Here is a 19,099-nt window from a genome sequence, read left to right on the forward strand (position 1 = left end):
GTCTGTGACTGACAGGCCAGATTTAAAAAAAAACAACTCTTTTTGCCTCTACCTTCCTTCTGTTGTTTTCTGGGATCATTTCCCTTTCTGCCCATCTAAATCCATATTCTTTTTTTCTCCATTGATTGTGTTGTTTTTCTCTTCTCCCTGTTCTATCCTCTGTAGTTTTACTCAGTATTTCAGTTCCTCATTTTGCCTCCTTTCCCAGCCTTATGAAGTTCTGTCGTGGTATCAGGTTGGGACTGTGAGGAAAACTGCCAGAATTTCCACAGAAGGAACTATCGCTTCTACAACAAAGGCAGCGCCTGCTTCCTTCCCTCACCTACTGCTGCCAGAATGTTTCAGATTCACAGGGTAGCTCCTCAGTGAGACTGGAAGAAGGAGAGATTCCCCTGAATTTTTAGTGCAGTCACCCAGGTTATCTACTTCTGAGGCCACCCCCAATCCTTAAAATATGAACTTTTCATAGCAAAATCATGTTCTTATTGTAAAGAACAATGTGGTAGTGGCGTGTCAGGTATTTTTGCCACAGCACTAAATCACCAAAAATCAGATATATATTAACGTACTGCTTTTCACAGTTAAAAATAACTGATTACTGATGAGCTAATGTGTGTATCTTGCAACTGGCAGCCATTTCTAATCCCATATTACTGGTTTCCTTGGTACCTTGCTAGCAGCTGTAGAGAATTTTTTTGTTGTAAACATAAACTATCATCTAAATCAGGACATTATACATATATATTTAATTCGTTCAGAAGCAAAGTGCTTTAAACCTTGTGAATTTTTACTTCTGCCCTGTAGAAACGGCACTAGGTCTAAATGCTCAAATTTTTGCTTTTTGATACATCCTGCAGCATTAGCTTTGTAGGCAACTCGTCATTTAAACCTACTGTACTACATGAAAGGCTGCCGTACTGTAGGCGTAAATTTGAATGTTAGCCTTCACTTAAGCATGCATTTTCATGCAACTAGGAGATATGGGCTCATTCAACTGCTTCTCAGATTCATCCTGATTTTCGTGATTTTATCTTGTTAAAAAGGCTTTCAAAACAGTTCATGCTATGATATGTACGACTAGAGGAATGACCCAGCCAATGAAGAAAGCCCACAAGCTGTTATTTAAGTTTGACGTGGAGCAGATTGAGTGCTTCTGTACCATCCCCTGGCTTGCAAATGCTTTGAGATGATCTTGATATTCCAGTCCTTAGAGAGTCAGCAGAGAGAGTTGTTTCCACTAATGGGCGCGAGATGGCTTCAGTAGTCTCTGTTCCTGCCTCTGTCTCCAACTCTTCATCAGTTATAAATAATTTTGACTCCCTCCATTTGGAGTATACATCTTGGCTACCTCTGGAACCACTGGAGTCACTGCCAGCAATCTGTACATTCAGTTCTTCTGTTGATTGTATAAGGTTTTGTACAGATAAAGATTTTCCTAAATCCATTTGCACCACAGGTTTAACTGAGAGCAAAGGTTCCCCTTCTGCATCCAGGCTTTTTCTCCATGTGAGATCCTTTGCCGCGCTGGGCTGTGCAACTTGTCCATTATCCTTTGACGCAACAAGGCAAGCGGTGACATCGGAAATGTTTTCTTGTGTGGTTACAGGAATGATATGAACGGGCTCAGGCCTATTGATATGCTTCATTGATGAGAAAGGTGGTATTTGTAATGTTGTTGGGGTTGCTGGCTTAGTTGCCTGGTTTATTTGGTTTGATGTATTACTAATTGTTGCAGGTCCATCGTTTGGCACTTGCGTTGCTTGACTATGCATAGCTGGACTGAAAGCATAGTAAGCCTGAGTGCTGAATTCATTTGGTGTCAGTATAAGCTGTAGGCCACGAGGCAGATTGGCACTAGCTGATCTAGATACACATCCACTGATTTGTGCAGAATTGGACAAATCTTTGCTGTCTGATGGGCTCTGGTAATCAGAAGTCTGCTCACACTCAAAAGCTGGCATTTGAAGTGAAGCCAAAGTGAGCGCGGATGCAGATCCTTTCCGCAAAACTTGTTGATAAATATCTAATAGACAGTCCAGTTTTGACTCAATGGATTGTACCTGCAGGAGGAGAGGAAAAGGTTAACATTAATGCCAAACACTAATTTAAAATATTTGGAATCTAAGCAAAGGGAAAATGTGACTGCTGAAGAGAAAAATGGGAGGAGCTTGGTGTAAGTTACTGACCCTTGGAAAAAAATGTCAAAAGCCATGTAGATTTTTCATAAGCAAGATGATAAAAGGGAAGAAAATTTAGTAACCTGCAATTTCTCCTTCCTTACTTTTTGGTGCGTGGAAGACAGTTAAGGTAATGCGATTCATATCAATTTTATTTCAACATGTAAATGAAGCAGGTATTAGAAAAAAAGAAATTACCTGTTCAACCTTTGAAACTGGCAATAAAATACACAAAAGGCACGAGCAATAGAGCAAAACAAAGCGACACAGATAATCACTCTACCTGTTTCTCCACCTTGACTACGCGCCCTAACATACTGAGGTCATCAGCTGTCTCATTCTCTGCAGGATTCTTTTCTCTGCTTCTTTTATCTGCTGTGATTTGTCCTTTCCCCAGAATTTGGTCAACGCTGTAAGAGAAATCACAACGCTGCTGTGAGAATTTGGTCAATGCTGTAAGAGAAATCACAACACTGCTGGGATTCCTGAAAACGGTGACGATATGGAAGAGCTTGCTAATCTGTATGTTAAAGATTAAAATCATAGGACTTCAGAAAAGCACCTGAGAAAGAAGTTAACCTAATTTTATTGAAAAATTAAGAAAAAACCATGAATGCTATTTGAGTATTTGGAGATTAGCTTGGAGACAGCTTTTCTTTTCCTACGGCACTAAGCGGTGGCCAGAACTTCACCATCATCTGGGAGAGCCAGGGCTAGACTTGCTGAGGGGGCAAGAGAGGACGTGGCCTCTCCAGCAGCCTGATGTTGGGGGGGTAGAGATGTACCAGTGCCACCCTCAGCTCTCCTGTCCTACCAGCAGCATCGAGTCCTGGGAAAGCTGTCAGTTTGAATCAGGAATCTCAGCCCTGGTGCTGGTAATGATACACATGATGCAATATTGCTTTTTTTTTCTGTTTAAATTATTATTGCTGGGAATTTAGAACATAAAAACTACATAAATACTACATTACCAGTAGTTCCCAATTTCTTTTACGTGAAAAGAGAAAGTCTGGGATAGGAGAAAGGCAGTTCTCTATGTTGACCTTATCCATTTGGCAACCTCCTGACTAAATTCCTTGTTTATGAGTGGATGTTACAGATAAAGGATTACCTTGTCTATTGTTCAGACTTCCATTTTCTGGGGACAATTTAGATACATGATTTTTGTTTTTTTTCACCCACAATGTAATTTCTGGCTCAGCTGTGTTCACAGAAAGAGAGGCTGGGCTGAAACACGAATGGCAATTTGTACCCAAATATAACACAGGAATGTTAAGTGTTACCAACATTCATTATGCAGTGAATAACATAAGAAGATGCAGAAATTAGTCTTTCCTTACCGTGACTGAAGGCTCTTAATTCTGCATAACATGTCTAGATGACCTGCTGAATACTGTTCAATGACATCTTTGACGTCATATGGACGAAGTGTTTCCTTAAACTTTCTCTTTGCAACATGAAATTTCATAATTCTGTGGGGAAAAAGCATTTCACAGATAAATCATCTTCAACAGTTGTGAAACAAAACAGTATATTCCACTGCAAAATTTGACAGCTAATCTTTAAATGAAAGATATATTCAACACAGCTTGTGCAAGTGAACTGTTCCCTTTACAAAATTGTTTCTATAATTACAATTGTGTAAGTACAAATGCGATGTAGCTATCGCTTTGAATTGTTACGTAAGAGAGATCAGGTAACACTATTTTAAAGTGTGCAGAGCATGTTTGGTTTGTCAGTATACACCTATTTGGCTTTCTTATGCTAGGTGCCTGAATGCGAAGGTGCTGAAGTACATTCTTAACTTAAACCTGGGATTAGACCACTGACTTAGCCGAGATATCCCATAAGCTACATTCATGCAGAAGTTAGAGGAAAGATTTCTCTAACAAATCGATTGCACAAGCATAAATAATAGTGTCCTTTTCCTGGTGCTCATTGTAAATTTTTTGATTTCCATTTTGTAAAAAGTTAAAATTTATGCACCCAATTATTTTTCATCAATTTTTGCGTTTAATTCACATTCTGGCCTAAATATTTGGTTTTAATTTATTTTGCTAACTGAAGATCAGACTTTGCAGGCAGTTTTCATGTTTGTTTCATATGGATATCTATGGGAATTATTGTTTAATTAACATTGGTATTTTTTTTCCTTGAATTTTACTGCAGAATACTAAGTATCAGATAGCGGTAAATATCCAAAATTGATGACTGGCATATGTAGCTCTTAGAATGAAAAACTTGATATTAATTTGCAAATTTTAAAGAATAGAAATGACAGATTTGGAAAGTCAATGACAGTGAGCCAATTTTCCAGGTCAGCTGCTAAAGCCTGCAGTTCTCCTTGGTTTACATGAGAACTGCGGAAGAGAGAACCGTGCAAGAGCTGGGAGAGACGCCGAGGAATTGGGTGTGTTGACCATTCTGGTCTGCGTTACAGAGTTTATGAATCCCCATTAGGGTCAAACTGCTAGTATTTGCTATCTATTGGAATTAAAAAAGCAGAGCAGTAAATTGGTATCCTATTCCAAATCCCAATATTTCATGCTAATATGTTATTCTGTCTGTGTTTAATATGGTATGTATTTAGCAGCTGTAAGATGATGAATTATAATCAAAGACAATACATGGCTCTCACTGTGATAAAAATAGATTAGTAGTGTTTTAGTGGAATTTAGGAAAACTATACTTTTCATAGTTAGGACAGACATTGTGATAATATGTAGAGTCAGACTAATAGTATATAGTGATCCTTTGCTGTTTTCTGTATTAAGCATAAATGCTCTTCCAAATAGTATCAGCCTTTTTGCACAGTGCTCAGGTTGTTGCCATTTCCCATTCTGATAACTTCCAGTTAAAAATCAGGTTGCTTGTCACTGGTATAGAGCTTGCAGTATGGTCCTGGTTATAGAAATTAAAAATGGAAAAGGCCTGTTAGGAGTAGTCCATCATCTTGACAGTTCAGGACTGATCTCCATGAGGTTTAAAATACGTCAGATGATGCACTTTCCTCTTTTCCATTGTCAGCCAGTTCTACAGAGTAATGACTTTCGGCGTCTTTTGTAATCTGAAGGCCTCTGAAGCTGGGATGTAGATTTTTTTTTTCTTTTAGCTGTCAAACGATGCCAGGATGTTCTGTTCATAATAGTGTGGAAGTGCAGACAGTCTCCTGGCATCTAGTTCTTTATTCAGGCTACAAAGAATAAATGATGTAGCTGACATACAAGAAAGTATCGTTCTTTTGTTATTACTCTGTTTTGGTGGTCACAATTTTTTACTTCACACTTTTGATAAAGTAAAAATATGAAACTCTCTTAGAAAAGCAGAGCCAGAGGATTAATAGCATAATTGAAAACAACTGAATTTACCACAACTGGGTGATTTTACAAGAGAAGAGACAGAAGACTAATTTTTATTAACAGCCATAGAAGCTTCTTAATCAGTATGCACAGAAGTCTTCATTACTGCTTTGCAACTTTGTAACATTTTTTTGGTGATCAAGGCAGTTTGTTCATTCTGTTCAGAAGTCAAACACAGGACCAAAAGCATCACAGCTGTATCAGTGAGGTGTAGCTGTAGTATTTCTGGTTTAGGTATTAGCTTGTGTGATGCCATCTTAATTAACTTCAGCAGGGTTTGGAACAGACCCATACTGCTGACTTTGTTTTGCTTCGAATATACACAATTTTACAAAAACTGTGCAAAAAAATAAGGGGTTATAAAAGACTGGCATTTTAAAACCCTGAAAATGAATTAAGAAGCAGAAAACCTGAGTCCTTTCAGGGATGGACCCTAGCGACTGCTTTGCAGTTACGAAATTTAGTTGATTTCTCCATAGTTCTTTACTGTGAATTTTAAAAATTCAATTCGCTTTCTAAGTCTTGAAAACACTATGTAATTGAACTTGATAGGCTTCAACATCCATCCTGAAAGATTATTACAACTGTATAGAGCATATTCAAAAATAGCGAAGAAAAAAGCCTTTGAGCTTCCTTCATTCGTGCTTCTAGAATAAAAAAAATTGCCTATTCTGGTGTGATAAAAACGAAGGGTTGGGTGAGGTGGATAACCTACCCGTAGGCAGAAGGGAGAGCGAGCACAAAGGGATTGACACCCCGGGTATCTGAAGCACCAGCCCTTGGCACAAACCGGAGGAGCAGAGCAACCGGAGAAACAGAGCCCACGAACTACGGCTGGGTCTGTCATTTCTGGGTAGACCAGAAGGGGGCGAGCAAGGCTCGTCGGAAACTGGCGGGAGTCGCCGCTGGCAGCACCCGGCTGCTGGGGCTGACCGAAGAGCGGTAACTGAAAGCAAGAATTAACCCCAAAGAACAAAGCATGTGGTCGCCACGATTTTTAAAAAGCATTATTCGTGTTTTTAAATCGCTGTGTGCCGTGTAGCGAGGTGGTATTTTGTGACTCGAATCTAATGCGATAGGCGATGCACGGCTGTGAACCTATCCGAGTCGCAAGAGTGACAATTTTCTTGTGAGAGGTAGCCAGAAAAAGTAGCTCTTTTCAATGATGCATCCAGAGAGAGGCAGAAGAAAAGAATTAGAGCAGTGTATCAAAGTGCTTTGTCTATAGTTAACGTCTAAACCACAGGCCCCACGAAGTCTTTACATGCCCTGGTAGTTTGTGGGAATTTACAAATCCAATACCGACTTTTGTCTTATTGACCCTTATCAGCCAAAAGCAGCACCCATTGCATTTCACTGCTGTCCAATGCAGGATCAGCACTGATCTAGAATGACAGTGTTTTCTGAACCTGCAGGTTGTGTAACTTTCCTGGCATTTGTTGCTTTTTATTTTTCATTCATATTGCCCCTTCCAGTATCAAAAGCTATTCTGCTTGTCACTAGCATGCTTTACTGAGATGGCACTGAGTCAGAACATCTCTAATCCTCCGTGCAGCCCTGTCGTACTCATGTTATTTTTTTAAATCTGTATCTTGTCAGTCTTGTCACTGTCTCAGGAAGAAAAGGAGCTTCATTCTGCTGGAATTCAGGTAAACTCAGCCAGGGTTCCTGCCTTAAAGGTTAAAAGGCGGGTAGGTTGTTTTGGCCGTAACTAGGTGAGGTGCCCACAGATTGTTTGCTCACTTACTACATCAGGAAAGCAGGTGCACACAGATTTAGCTGTGCTGGTTCCTTCATCCCTCTACTCCTAGCCTACCAAATAACCCTTCTTCCTGACAAACTGCGACGTGCAGAAGAGATCAGGACACGATATAGAGAGGCCAAGACACAAAGGTGGTTGAGAGACAGTCCCACTATGGGTGGGCGAGTGGGTCCATATTGCCTCCTCTCAGGTCGTGACCTAGACCACCCCATCCCCTAGGAGCCAGAGACGTCGTTCTCTCCCAAGCACAGTGCTGTCACAGCCAAAGACTCATCTTAGGAGGCTTGCCTAGACTCTGCAGACCATCTGGGCAGAAAACTGTACAATGTGTTGGGATTTAAAAGAAATACAGGAGTCTACCTTGACTTCAGCAAGGCTTTCGATACAGTCTCCCATGATATCCTTCTAGGGAAGCTGAGGAAGTGTGGGCTGGATGAGTGGTCGGTGAAGTGGATCGAGAACTGACTGAATGGCAGAACTCAGAGGGTTGTCATCAGCGGCGCTGAGTCTAGTTGGAGGCTGGTAACTAGTGGTGTCCCTCAGGGGTCAGTACTGGGCCCAGTCTTGTTTAACTTCTTCATCAACGACCTGGATGAAGAGTTAGAATGTACCCTCAGCAAGTTTGCTGATGACACCAAACTGGGAGGTGTGGTAGACACACCGGAAGGTTGTGCTGCCATTCATCGAGACCTGGACAGGCTGGAAAGTTGGGCAGAGAGGAACCTGACGAGGTTCAACAAAGGCAAATGCAGGGTCCTGCACCTGGCGAGGAACAACCCCATGCACCAGTACAGGCTTGGGGTGGACCTGCTGGAGAGCAGCTCTGTGGAGAGGGACCTGGGTGTCCTGGTGGACGACAGGTTAACCATGAGCCAGCAGTGTACCCTGGCTGCTAAGAAAGCCAATGGGATCCTGGGGTGCATCAAGAAGAGTGTGGCCAGCAGGACGAGGGAGGTTCTCCTCCCCCTCTACACTGCCCTGGTGAAGCCTCATCTGGAGTACTCTGTCCAGTTCTGGGCTCCCCACTTCAAGAAAGATGACGAGCTAATGGAGAGAGTCCAGCGGAGGGCTACAAGGATGATGAGGGGACTGGAACATCTCCCCTACGAGGAGAGGCTGAGGGAGCTGGGCTTGTTCAGCCTGAAGAAGAGAAGGCTGCGAGGGGACCTTATAAATGCTTACAAATATCTGAAGGGTGGGTGTCAGGAGGATGGGGCCAAGCTCTTTTCAGTGGTGCCCAGTGACAGGACAAGGGGCAATGGGCACAAACTGAGGCACAGGAAGTTCCGTCTGAACATGAGGAGGAACTTCTTCCCTCTGAGGGTGACAGAGCCCTGGAACAGGCTGCCCAGGGAGGTGGTGGAGTCTCCTTCTCTAGAGATATTCAAGACCCGCCTGGACAAGGTCGTGTGCAGCCTGCTGTAGGTGACCCTGCTTCGGCAGGGGGGTTGGACTAGATGACCCACAGAGGTCCCTTCCAACCCCTACCATTCTGTGATTCTGTGATTCTGTGATTCTGAAACACCGTCATTGAACAAATTCATAATGGCTGCTAAAAATACATTTTATAGGTGTAGCAGAAATTTTTCAAAGCCTGCACATAAATGGTAAATTATATTTTCCTTCTTTGGCTATTAAATATGTATGACTATTCAACTATAGAGCTTATCAGCTTAACAATTCTCAGGTTGCATTGCATTTAGCTACATTTATTATTATTATTTCTTATTAACAACAAATGAAAATATATCTATGCAATCAGAGTTAATGAGAGAAAAGACCTTTTAGGTCAGCAAGTTCATCTTCCTGCCATTGCAGTTATTTCCTATTGAATGTTTATTTATCCTTCTCAAGTCTAATTTTGTATTCCATAAATATTAAAATTATTCCATCATTTCCATTGTGGAGAGTATTACAGAATTTGGTGTCTGTGGCTATGAAAAAGGATAAGAAATATTGAAATATGTGGAAACAAGGTAGCCTCATCTTCTTTTTAGTTTCTTTTATATACATTTGTCATTGTGAACTAAGAGAGCTGGAAAATGCAATGTTTTCTGTTAGTCTCCTGGAACTCTGCAGGGTATTAATGGCTCTTTGTTCACAACACGACTAGGGCTGGTTGAGCAGTGCTACGAAACCCACTGGCACAAAGGCTCAGTGCACCACCGGCAAGAACGGCTTTGTGCACCGCCCGGATCCCAGCCGGAGGCTGCGGGGGAGCAGGGCTGATCCCGGCCCGGCCCGAGGCACGCTGCGGAGCACGGCACGTTTCACCATGCTACCCCCATCTGTTCCCTGCTCACCCGACACGGTGCGAATGCGTCGAGTGGCTTTTCCTGACTTTCTCTGCTGCCTCAGTCGATCTTTCCCGACCAAGAGTTTGTAGTAAGAGGGGTGGTGGGGGGGGTAGCAGAAGAACTGGGGTGGGGAAGACTCAGCTTGAGGGGCTTTGAGAGAAGGCTGACAGCTTGACATGCCACCAGGCAGCTCTGCCCAATGGGTCTTCAGTGGGACTGGTTGGGAGTCCTATTTTTGGAAAAGGCCGATGTGTTAAAAAATTGAAGTGGTTTTCAGGAAAGGACTATTTTCTCCATTTCCTGTTCTGGCCATTTCAAAAAGAAAATTTGGGGGTGTTGTTTGTTTAGAATCATAAAGTTATTTTGAATAATAAGGTAGTCCTGGGAAAGATGTAAATAAGCAAGGTCAAAATTGAAGCAGTGCAATTTGAAATTACCAAAATGAAACTAACCCAGTTTTTGTCTTTTGCTATTTCGAGGCTGTCCAACCTGAGAGTAACCAGCATATTCTAGACTCCTTTCACAGAAAAAAACCCTGTTCTTTCTGGTTCCAAAAATGAGAGAGGTCCTGCCTCTGTAAACCCACAGGCATGGATTAGTTTTGCCAATTTCATTTTTTCCCCAAAAGAAAAAGGACCATTTTTATCATTGTAAAATAATTTGTACCCAGTTCTAAGCAGGAAAAAATACCGTCCCTTACTGCATTTTTTCAAGGTGATGTAGCCAGAATGGGTTCAACTGTGTATGCTTACATTTGGGTCCTTTGAATAACGTCTCATGAAGCTATTTGAGTACCTTCTGTCTTCATCTGCTCCTGTACACCAGCATGAAAGGAAAACCAGCCTCCACCCTCCCCCAGTGCCTTTGCAATTCAAAGCTGTTGCTAAAAACAAACTTCAAAATGAGGCACAAAGTTTCCATATAGGCAGATGTTATCATCTTGAAATTCTACGGTTACTATATAGTGTCTCAGATCCTTCCTCAGATGTTTGCATAGATCCCAGTGTAGTCAGGTAACAGACACTCTGAATAATCAGAAAGAGGAGTATCAACTACCTGATGAACTGAATTATCACTCTCTTGATTTTGAGAGATTAAGGTATAGCATTTAACGAAAGTCTGAAGATCATTGCATATTACTGCTTTATAGATCTCAAACAAAGGTATGTTTCCGAAGCAAGATGCTGCTTGCAATCTACTGAAACACTAACATTTGCAGGGAGAGGTGGGAGAGATTCATGGCTAAATGATAGCAAGTGGAGATGCAGAGTTCTTATTCTCAACCTCAGTGGTGAAATGAGTTGTTCTTTGATAAGTCAAGTGCGCAGAGAAAAAGTTGGAGATAATCTGAATAGCTGACTGTTGTCACTTAAATAGTGCATGTCTGAAACAAGCACGTTGTTGCATCTTTGCTCTTCTTATTAGAATGTTTCTGTGGATAACACTGTGGAGAAAGTTTGCCAAGGAGGTCCTTCACATTACCAAGAGAACAAAGTAAAAACGCAGGTGATGCATTGAACAATCCAGTGGTGGCTATGATTTTAGTATTAAAATGTCAAGAAAGTCCTAAGGAATTTGGTCAGTATTACAAATGAGATGACCATTGGTATCACATTGGTTCCGTCTGAACATGAGGAAGAACTTCTTCCCTCTGAGGGTGACGGAGCCCTGGAACAGGCTGCCCAGGGAGGTTGTGGAGTCTCCTTCTCTGGAGATATTCAAGACCCGCCTGGACAAGGTCCTGTGCAGCCTGCTGCAGGTGACCCTGTTTCAGCAGGAGGGTTGGACTAGATGACCCACAGAGGTCCCTTCCAACCCCGAACGTTCTGTGATCACTTGCCAATACAGTGGCAAGGTGCGCTCGGAGCCAAATGTCAACCGGTCTGTTTAAAATGCGACATCACAAACAAGAATCTTTGGTGCCAGAGCCAACGAATTGTGTTGATTGTTCCTAATTTGAGCATTTTCCATTTGAAGGAATAGACCTGCCTTGTAGGTGGGTGACCACTGTGTGGAACGACTTCTGCGCCTGCTGAAACACTGCTGGCGAGAGATGGTTCTCAGCGGTGACATTTGAGTTGCCGGTTGCCGAGGCTGTGGACACGGACCTGGTATCTGACACGTCCTGCGAGGTCATTTCCAGGCCAGTTGGAAAAATGGTTGGAACAGATGTCTGCAAGCGATCTGTCAAGCTGTCTGTGCTAGCAGAAAAGTATTAGAAACAGCCTTACTCGCTATCTGTCTTCATTGGTAATCAGTGGAAAAAGGGGAAGGAAATACAGGCAGCCCATAGGCTATCACTGGATTAAATTATTTGATAAACAGCTTGAGTTCTTTCTTCCCATAGTGCTGAGAAAACTCAGGCAAGGGTCTCCCTGCATCATCTTCCCATCAGGTTTTGCAGGAAATTCCTGTGAGTGCTGCCTGCCTGCCTGCCTGCTTGCAGGAAGGGTGCCGGGCACTGATGTGGCTGTGATGCGGAGCCCGTGGGGTGACGCCCAGCATAACTTTGGGTTTGCTGTTGGCAGAGAGGGAACGCCTGAGCTCCCCTTGCTTGTCGATTTACTCTTTGTGGTGGGGATTTTACCTGTCAGGATTTGTGCTTCAAAATACTCAGGAAGCTGAAGAGCCGTGGGAGTCTCAGGAGGGTGAATGCTAAGTTTAAGCTTTCAATAGAGGTAATTTTATAAGTTTCAGTGCAGTGTGCTTGGAGAAGAAGACTGTTAGTTTTAAATTATTTGTGTTATATTTAGTTCAGTGGATAGTGGCAGGCAAGGCTTTGCACAATCGAATGAATGTAGTTATTCTGCTGTTACCAGAAGAAAGTTGCAATAACAGTCATATGACAGACAGTTTCAGGAATCTGGAAATGCCATAAAATCCTGAAGTTTTAAAGGAAATAACTTTTCCAGGCAAGGTGATACGCATTCAGTAAAACCACACCAAACTGGATTACAGTATTTTGGATTACAGGAAATATAGTAGAAACCAGCATTCATTACTATCTTTCTTTTCTGAGTCAAATCATGTAACATATTTTGACACTGAAAAGCTGATAATAGAACAGATAAAATATTTTGACTAACAAATAAAATACTGATGAGAAGGAAGCATAACTAAACTATATTAGCATTAGTTATGTAACTAATATAGCCATATAGTAAGTTCAACTAACTACAGTTTTATTAATTGACATGCAGTTAATTAGTATCTTAAATAAAGCAAGCTCAAATATATACTCATTCAGTATTTTTTACTCACCTGATTGCTCTGATGACAGTTTTAAGAGCAGGGGTGAGATCTTCTACTGACACATCACACTGGCACCCTTTATCATCATAAACATCATCTGTTCCAAGACTGGTGTCAGCTGCAAAATACAAGAGCAGACTACACAAGCTGCATTTAAAAAGCTCTTGCTTAGTGTTTTCTAACTGCCTGCACAGTGGTTCTGGAAAAATAAGGACTATGAATCAAATAAGACGGAGCTTCATCAGTTTACAAGCTGCATGATGCGCTTGTCTGTGTCTGTGCTTGTCATGAAAGGCCTGGGTAGTCCCCAGTGTAAACAGTAGGAGTTAGAAAGGAAGAAAGCCCTGTTATTTTTCAAACAAATTAATAGTTTAGTACCATTATGTCTGTTCCTGCTGTCTCACTCTTTTTCATCACATTCTCTGTGTTAAGGGAAAGTGATGAGCTAACAGATGTAATGGCAGAATCAAAAGATGGTGAAGTGGTATTAAGTTGTTGGGTTTTTACCACTATGGATCAATCTGACATTGAAGACAAAGCAAAAGATCTATTTCATTTACTAAGGAGGCTGTGGAATGATCCAGCCCTTTATTACAGGTGAAAATAAAAGAAGTACCTTTTTGCCAGAAATGAACAGAGAATGACATCTGTCACGGGTCAATTGCCACCTTAAACCTCAGAGCCATACAGATATTGCAGCCTTCCTTTGCAATAGGAGCTTAAGCAAAGTTACTGTATTTATCTGCCTCCAAAAAATGAATCCTTCACCCTTTCCTAACACACCTTCTGCAGTTACCATTTGAGAACTAGCTAGAAATCTCAGAAGTTCCCGGTGTACCTCAGTACACAAGAAAACAGGGACTGATGCATGACCAAGAAGGTTTTACAAACCTAAAACGCACTGGAGCGGGAAGGGAGCAAGAAGAGCAGGATCAGTGAATGCCCCTATGTCATATATGTCTTGAAGTACTTAAAGGGAGCCTACAGGAAAGATGGGGACAATCTTATTAGGAGAGACAGCAGTGACAGGACGAGGGGTAATGGTTTTAAACTAAAACGGGGTAGGTTTAGGCTGGATATAAGGAAGAAATTCTTTACAATGAGGGTGGTGAAACACTTGAATGGGTTGCCCAGAGAGGTAGTGGAGGCCCCATCCCTGGAAACATTCAAGACCAGGTTGGACAGGGCTCTAAGCAACCTGATCTAGTTAGCGGTGTCCCTGCTCGCTGCGGGGGGGGGTTGGACTAGATGACCTCTAGGGGTCCCTTCCGACCCAAAACTTTCTGTGATTCTGTGATTCTGTGAAATCTGTCTTGAGGGTAGGCATTTTTTTCCCCCCAAACCATCTCTCTTCACCTGCATAAAGTCCAAGTGCCCAGGTGAAGAATTTCACTCAAGGTCAGTGTATTTCAACATGTGTCTCTGCTTCATAGAGTGTAAAATGAAATAGTGACATATGAAATAGGGAAAAAATGATGGGATTCAGTAACCCTCAGTAACAGAGGAGATTTCTCCCTAGTCCTATGTCCCTACCTACATTCATGCTGTTATTTAAAACACAAGCTTAGTCATCCAGAAACACTGCCAAGTAAACCATTTCAGGGGCTTCTATTATGAGCAAATTTGAAGCACAATCAGACACAAATGATTGCAGGACATCTTTTGCAAGTTCCCTTTTCATAAAGACTGTAAATCAAAGATGAAAAATATTCTTTGTTAGTCAGAAGTGCCCGGAAATTTCATGGTACATTTTAAATCTAATAGGAATGCTATCTTAGAATAAACAGCATTGTCCTAGGCTGCATCTTCAGGAACTGGTATTGCTGTGTTGTTGTCTTCACAGATTTAATATTTAGCCATAATAGTTTATTTTGATGACTCTTACTTGTCCATTACACTCAAGAATATATTTTCTTTTTTGACTGTTGCTGAACTGGTACATCCATAAGAAACATCTACTGCAGCTTTGAAGAGCAGGGGTTTTTATCTTTGACAGATCAACTTAATATAGAAAGAAAGATGGTTTACAGCCAAGTTAATAAAATCTTCAAGTACATGTGAAGCAATTAAATGCAACCTTAAAAAAATTTCAGTTTAACACTGTAAAAGTGAAGTTTTCACACAAAACTTTAAAATCTCCACTTCCATGAGATTTGCTAGTGACTCAGCTTATCTTATAGATAAAAAATGTATCTCTCCACCTATCCTACATAACTCAGATTTGGATCCCTGCTCAAAAATGTCACTAGCTAAAATAAAGTATGTACTTAGCTTGATAGGTATGTAAACTACCTAAAACTCTACCTCCGAAGGTGCTAAGTATTCCTCGACACTAACTCTCCAGGTGTCATGTCGGATCAGCCTCTCCAGTTACTTCTCCCAGTGCTGAAATCTCCCAACACATTTCTAAGTACCACACTAAAACCAGAACTTTTTATGCTACTGGTATTGCCAGTGGCTGTCTAAGGTTTGAATCTACTCAGTTATGCTGCATAAATTAGGAATAATTCTGCCAAGATCACAAGAGCTACAACTATGTAAGCCCAGTGAAACAGGAGACTCCAACCTGAAAGTTTAAGATAAACATGTTTCTAAATGGTTCTTTCACTGATAGGGTTCCTGGGTCCTTTGCCAAGTACAGTATCATTAATAAAAGGGCTTGCTTAATGCCGTATATCTTTGCAGAACAGTTCTGAGAACAGCGTGGTGCAATTATAGTATTCCGTGTTGCTCACATGTGGATACACAAATCAGCAAAATCTTTTGACAGACGCTGGAAAATTCTTATAAATTTAAGCCAGCTTTACGAAGAGATACGTCTCCTAATAAATCACCTTCTTTTTTTTCTTTCTAATATTCCCAGTGACATGAATTTCCTTCATTATGCAGGCACTCAGTACCACATGTCAATAAAACTTGTGAAAAGCTATAAACCTTGTTTGATTCATGTGGGAAAATTTCATGTTTCTTTATAACACTGAGCAGACTTGGGAAAAAATTTGGGAAATGCAGAGTAACAATTTGGAAAAAAAAATTCCAGCTTAAAACCCCACTGAAATCAAAGTTCATATTCTGATGAATTTTTCCAGTGGAAGCTCATGTTGTGTACGACATAGTTATGAGGTGAGATGTACTTGTATTTCTTCTGTCCCTCTCGAGTTCATCCTCGAGGTCGGGGCTGTGTTCGGGTCAGTTTGGCCGCTTCAGCAGCTCCAGCTGCTAAAATCCCTGCCAGTTCCCAGACGGGGCTAAGCCATGGCCTCTGATGAGCCCTGCTCCACGCTGCTGCCTGTTCCCAGGGAGAGCCAGGGCGGGTAGACCCTCCGGTGCCAGCTCATGCCTAGCCCTGCAGGTATCTGCTCTGCAGCCTTCCCCATACCCCTCGGCTGCATCTCATGGTCTCCGTCGGAGTGCTGTGCATGGTCCAGGTGGGCTCCACGGGCAGCTTTAGGCAATAGCTGCTCTGCAGGAATCTGACTGCTCTGCCAGGTCTTCCTAGGGTTAGCACAGGTCCTTCTTTCCGTCCAGGAGCCTCTACCCCCAGCTAAATGGGCTTTTCAAGTCCGTTGCTTGGGCAGCTCATGAGTCGGGTCTTGATGATGGCCAAAGTGGCTCTTACTACAGATCTAGATACACCCTTGCAAGTCTCCCTAAGCAGGGGTTTCAGCCAGTCTGACAATCCAGAAACAATTCCCCTTGTCTAATACCAGCATCTTTACAATTCAGGATGTGTTTTGACCCTACATGTCAAATATGGAAAGTGTTTATTTCACAACTGCTGAGGCATCCACCATTATCTTACGATCTTTGACATTATTTACTTTGGGCTAAAGTCTTCTGTTTGCCAGTTTTTAATTTCTTCCTCTTTTTTCCTGAAGAGCAGTCTTTGATATAATCACACAGCAAATCACCAAGTACCAAGAAATAGGAGAGAGGCATACACAAGTCATTAAAATTGTCTTGATATTTCCCTGTTTGTCACAGTATTTATGTATTCTTCATGCAAACTCCAGTCATTTATGATCACCCCAAATGAATGGGCTAAAAATTACACTGTTCTCAAACATTCTATGTCACTAACAAAAAATTTACGAGTTCATAGTTGCATTTCATATGGCTCTGTGCAGAAGTTACGCACCAGGCTTGATTTATTATTTCTGTAAATACCATGTGTCCTTTCTTAAAAGTGTTTTCTGTTGTTTAATAATATGCTTTGGCGTCGGGAAAACTGTTACGCTACTCTGATCACCCTCATAGCTCCATGCTTTCAAAGTCAGTAACATTCAAGTAATTATGTGCCTATTGAACAGAATTAAAAAGATTTTGTACTCTTTAATTTGTTTTCTGGGAACTGCCATATGGTAGCAACAACAAACCAGCATTAATAAGTGCATGTGCTGAGACCGTGAATAGTCCTATGGAAGTGCTCCTAGAGGTCAGCTGTGTGGTGCTCCCAACAGACCCTTTGACTTGTTTTTTGGAAGCCTTCAGAAGCATTTAGATCTTACTCTGACTGCATAGGAGGTAATTGGGGCTCATCATGTGGGTGACCAAAATCATTCTGCTGAGGCCGAGTAGTCACCTTTTAGACACAAGAAAACCTAAATAGGTGCCTGAAGTTGATGGTCTGCATGTGACTGAATTATTCATGTTACAGCACAGTGTTGTGTCAACTTGGTAAAAAAAGCACTGATTTGGAAAAAGTCTGGTTGATTTTCATTGTAATGCATGACTCAAAGTGAAAAACGGATGGTGGCCTGATTTTCACAGGTGCTGAGTTACATCAAGCCATAGTTTACAGCTGTCATTCAAAATCCAGAGTTCACCTTGGGAATTGAAGTCCAAGCAATGCATAATGCAGCTCCACAGCCTGCTCTCCATCCTGCTTGCTAGCCTCATCCAAGCGCAGAGCTGCTCTGACTGCCCAGGGCAGCAGCGCAGGGCACCCCAACGTGGCACACTCACCTCCAAACTCATTTTCTGCGTGAGTGCTCAGAAAGAAAACGAGTGGAGATTCAGTGCATCTAACCACTAGGCAAGTAAAGTTAGACCTAAATTCAAAGCTTTTGGGAGACAGATTGTCCCATCACAAAATGCGCAGCCCTGTAGGAGGTGTGGATAGAATCATTAAGGTTGGAAAAGACCTCTAAGATCGTCAAGTCCAGCCATCAACCCAACACCACCAGACCTGCCAAACCATGCCCCGAAGTGCCATGTCTACGTGTTTTTTGAACACCTCCATCGATGGTGACTCCACCACTTCCCTGGGCAGCCTGTTACAGTGCCTGACCACGCTTTCAGTGAATATTTTTTTCCTAATATCCAATCTAAACCTTGCCTGATGCAACTTGAGGCCATTGACTCTCATCCTATCACTTGTTACTTGGGAGAAGAGACTAACACCTGCCTCACTACAACCAGGTGGTTGTAGAGAGCAATAAGATCTCTCCTCAGCCTCCTCTTCTCCAGATGAAATAATCCCAGTTCCCTCAGCCACACCTCATAAGACTTGTTCTCTAGACCCTCCACCAGCTTCGTTGCCCTTCTCTGGACACGCTCCAGCAAGGATGCACAGGTCTTCTGCAGCAGGAGTGCCCAGGCAGCTGCTTTAGTGTTAGACTCCCAACTGCCTTGCTCTTAAATAGCTGCTGAGCTCAGGTGAACCCTCTTCTCCAAGAAGCAATGCTGGCAGCTTAATACTTTCATTATTCTGTTCTTTCAGCCCCTTTTGAAAGCAATGTAGACCCCCTGTTATGCTGCTGTAGGTAACGCCTAGGATGACCACGAGGTAGGTGCATTTCACTTAGCTTTACACTGCCTTTGAAGTACCTTTCTTCACCATGAGCGTTTGATGTCAATAATTAGGGATTTAGCCCATATTATCTAAAAAAATTGGGACATCCTCCACATATTTTATAGCATTTCCACAAAAGTAAATTTGCACAGAATGTTACACAAAATCTCAGTTCTGTTTTTCCCTCAGAACTGATTTTAACTACAAATATCTTCATGGTTTATGTTCATACAACTCATGCAACTTCCCTGAATGCAATGTCTCAGCCTAGCACCTTTGTTTAAATGTTTCATGAAATATCTCACCTCTTCACAAGCTCTCATTATTTTCCTGTTCCTTGACTCATGAATACGAATTCCCTCCACTACCCCTAGAAGTGAGTTTCTTTCAACTTTTCTTTGCTTTAAACCATCAACCAGCTGACTCTCTTTCAGTAAAGAGTTCACATAAATTGTTTT

The 19,099-nt window shown here is 41.9% G+C and overlaps 1 protein-coding gene across 1 annotated transcript in view; it reads right to left on the reverse strand.

Moving 5' to 3' along the window:
- Positions 1 to 872: 872 nt before the first annotated feature.
- The window catches only part of KCNQ5 (potassium voltage-gated channel subfamily Q member 5), a 301,315-nt gene continuing 283,088 nt past the window's right edge, over positions 873 to 19,099 (reverse strand). The window contains exons 11-14 of the mRNA XM_075414513.1: positions 12,857 to 12,965; positions 3,518 to 3,649; positions 2,461 to 2,587; positions 873 to 2,060 (exon numbers count right to left, since the gene is read on the reverse strand). Coding sequence (XP_075270628.1) covers positions 1,119 to 2,060; positions 2,461 to 2,587; positions 3,518 to 3,649; positions 12,857 to 12,965 — 1,310 coding nt within the window. The 3' untranslated portion in view covers positions 873 to 1,118. The remainder of the gene's footprint in view (positions 2,061 to 2,460; positions 2,588 to 3,517; positions 3,650 to 12,856; positions 12,966 to 19,099) is intronic.

Source organism: Opisthocomus hoazin, chromosome 2 (assembly GCF_030867145.1).
Source record: "Opisthocomus hoazin isolate bOpiHoa1 chromosome 2, bOpiHoa1.hap1, whole genome shotgun sequence".
In the NCBI taxonomy this organism is placed as follows: domain Eukaryota; kingdom Metazoa; phylum Chordata; class Aves; order Opisthocomiformes; family Opisthocomidae; genus Opisthocomus; species Opisthocomus hoazin.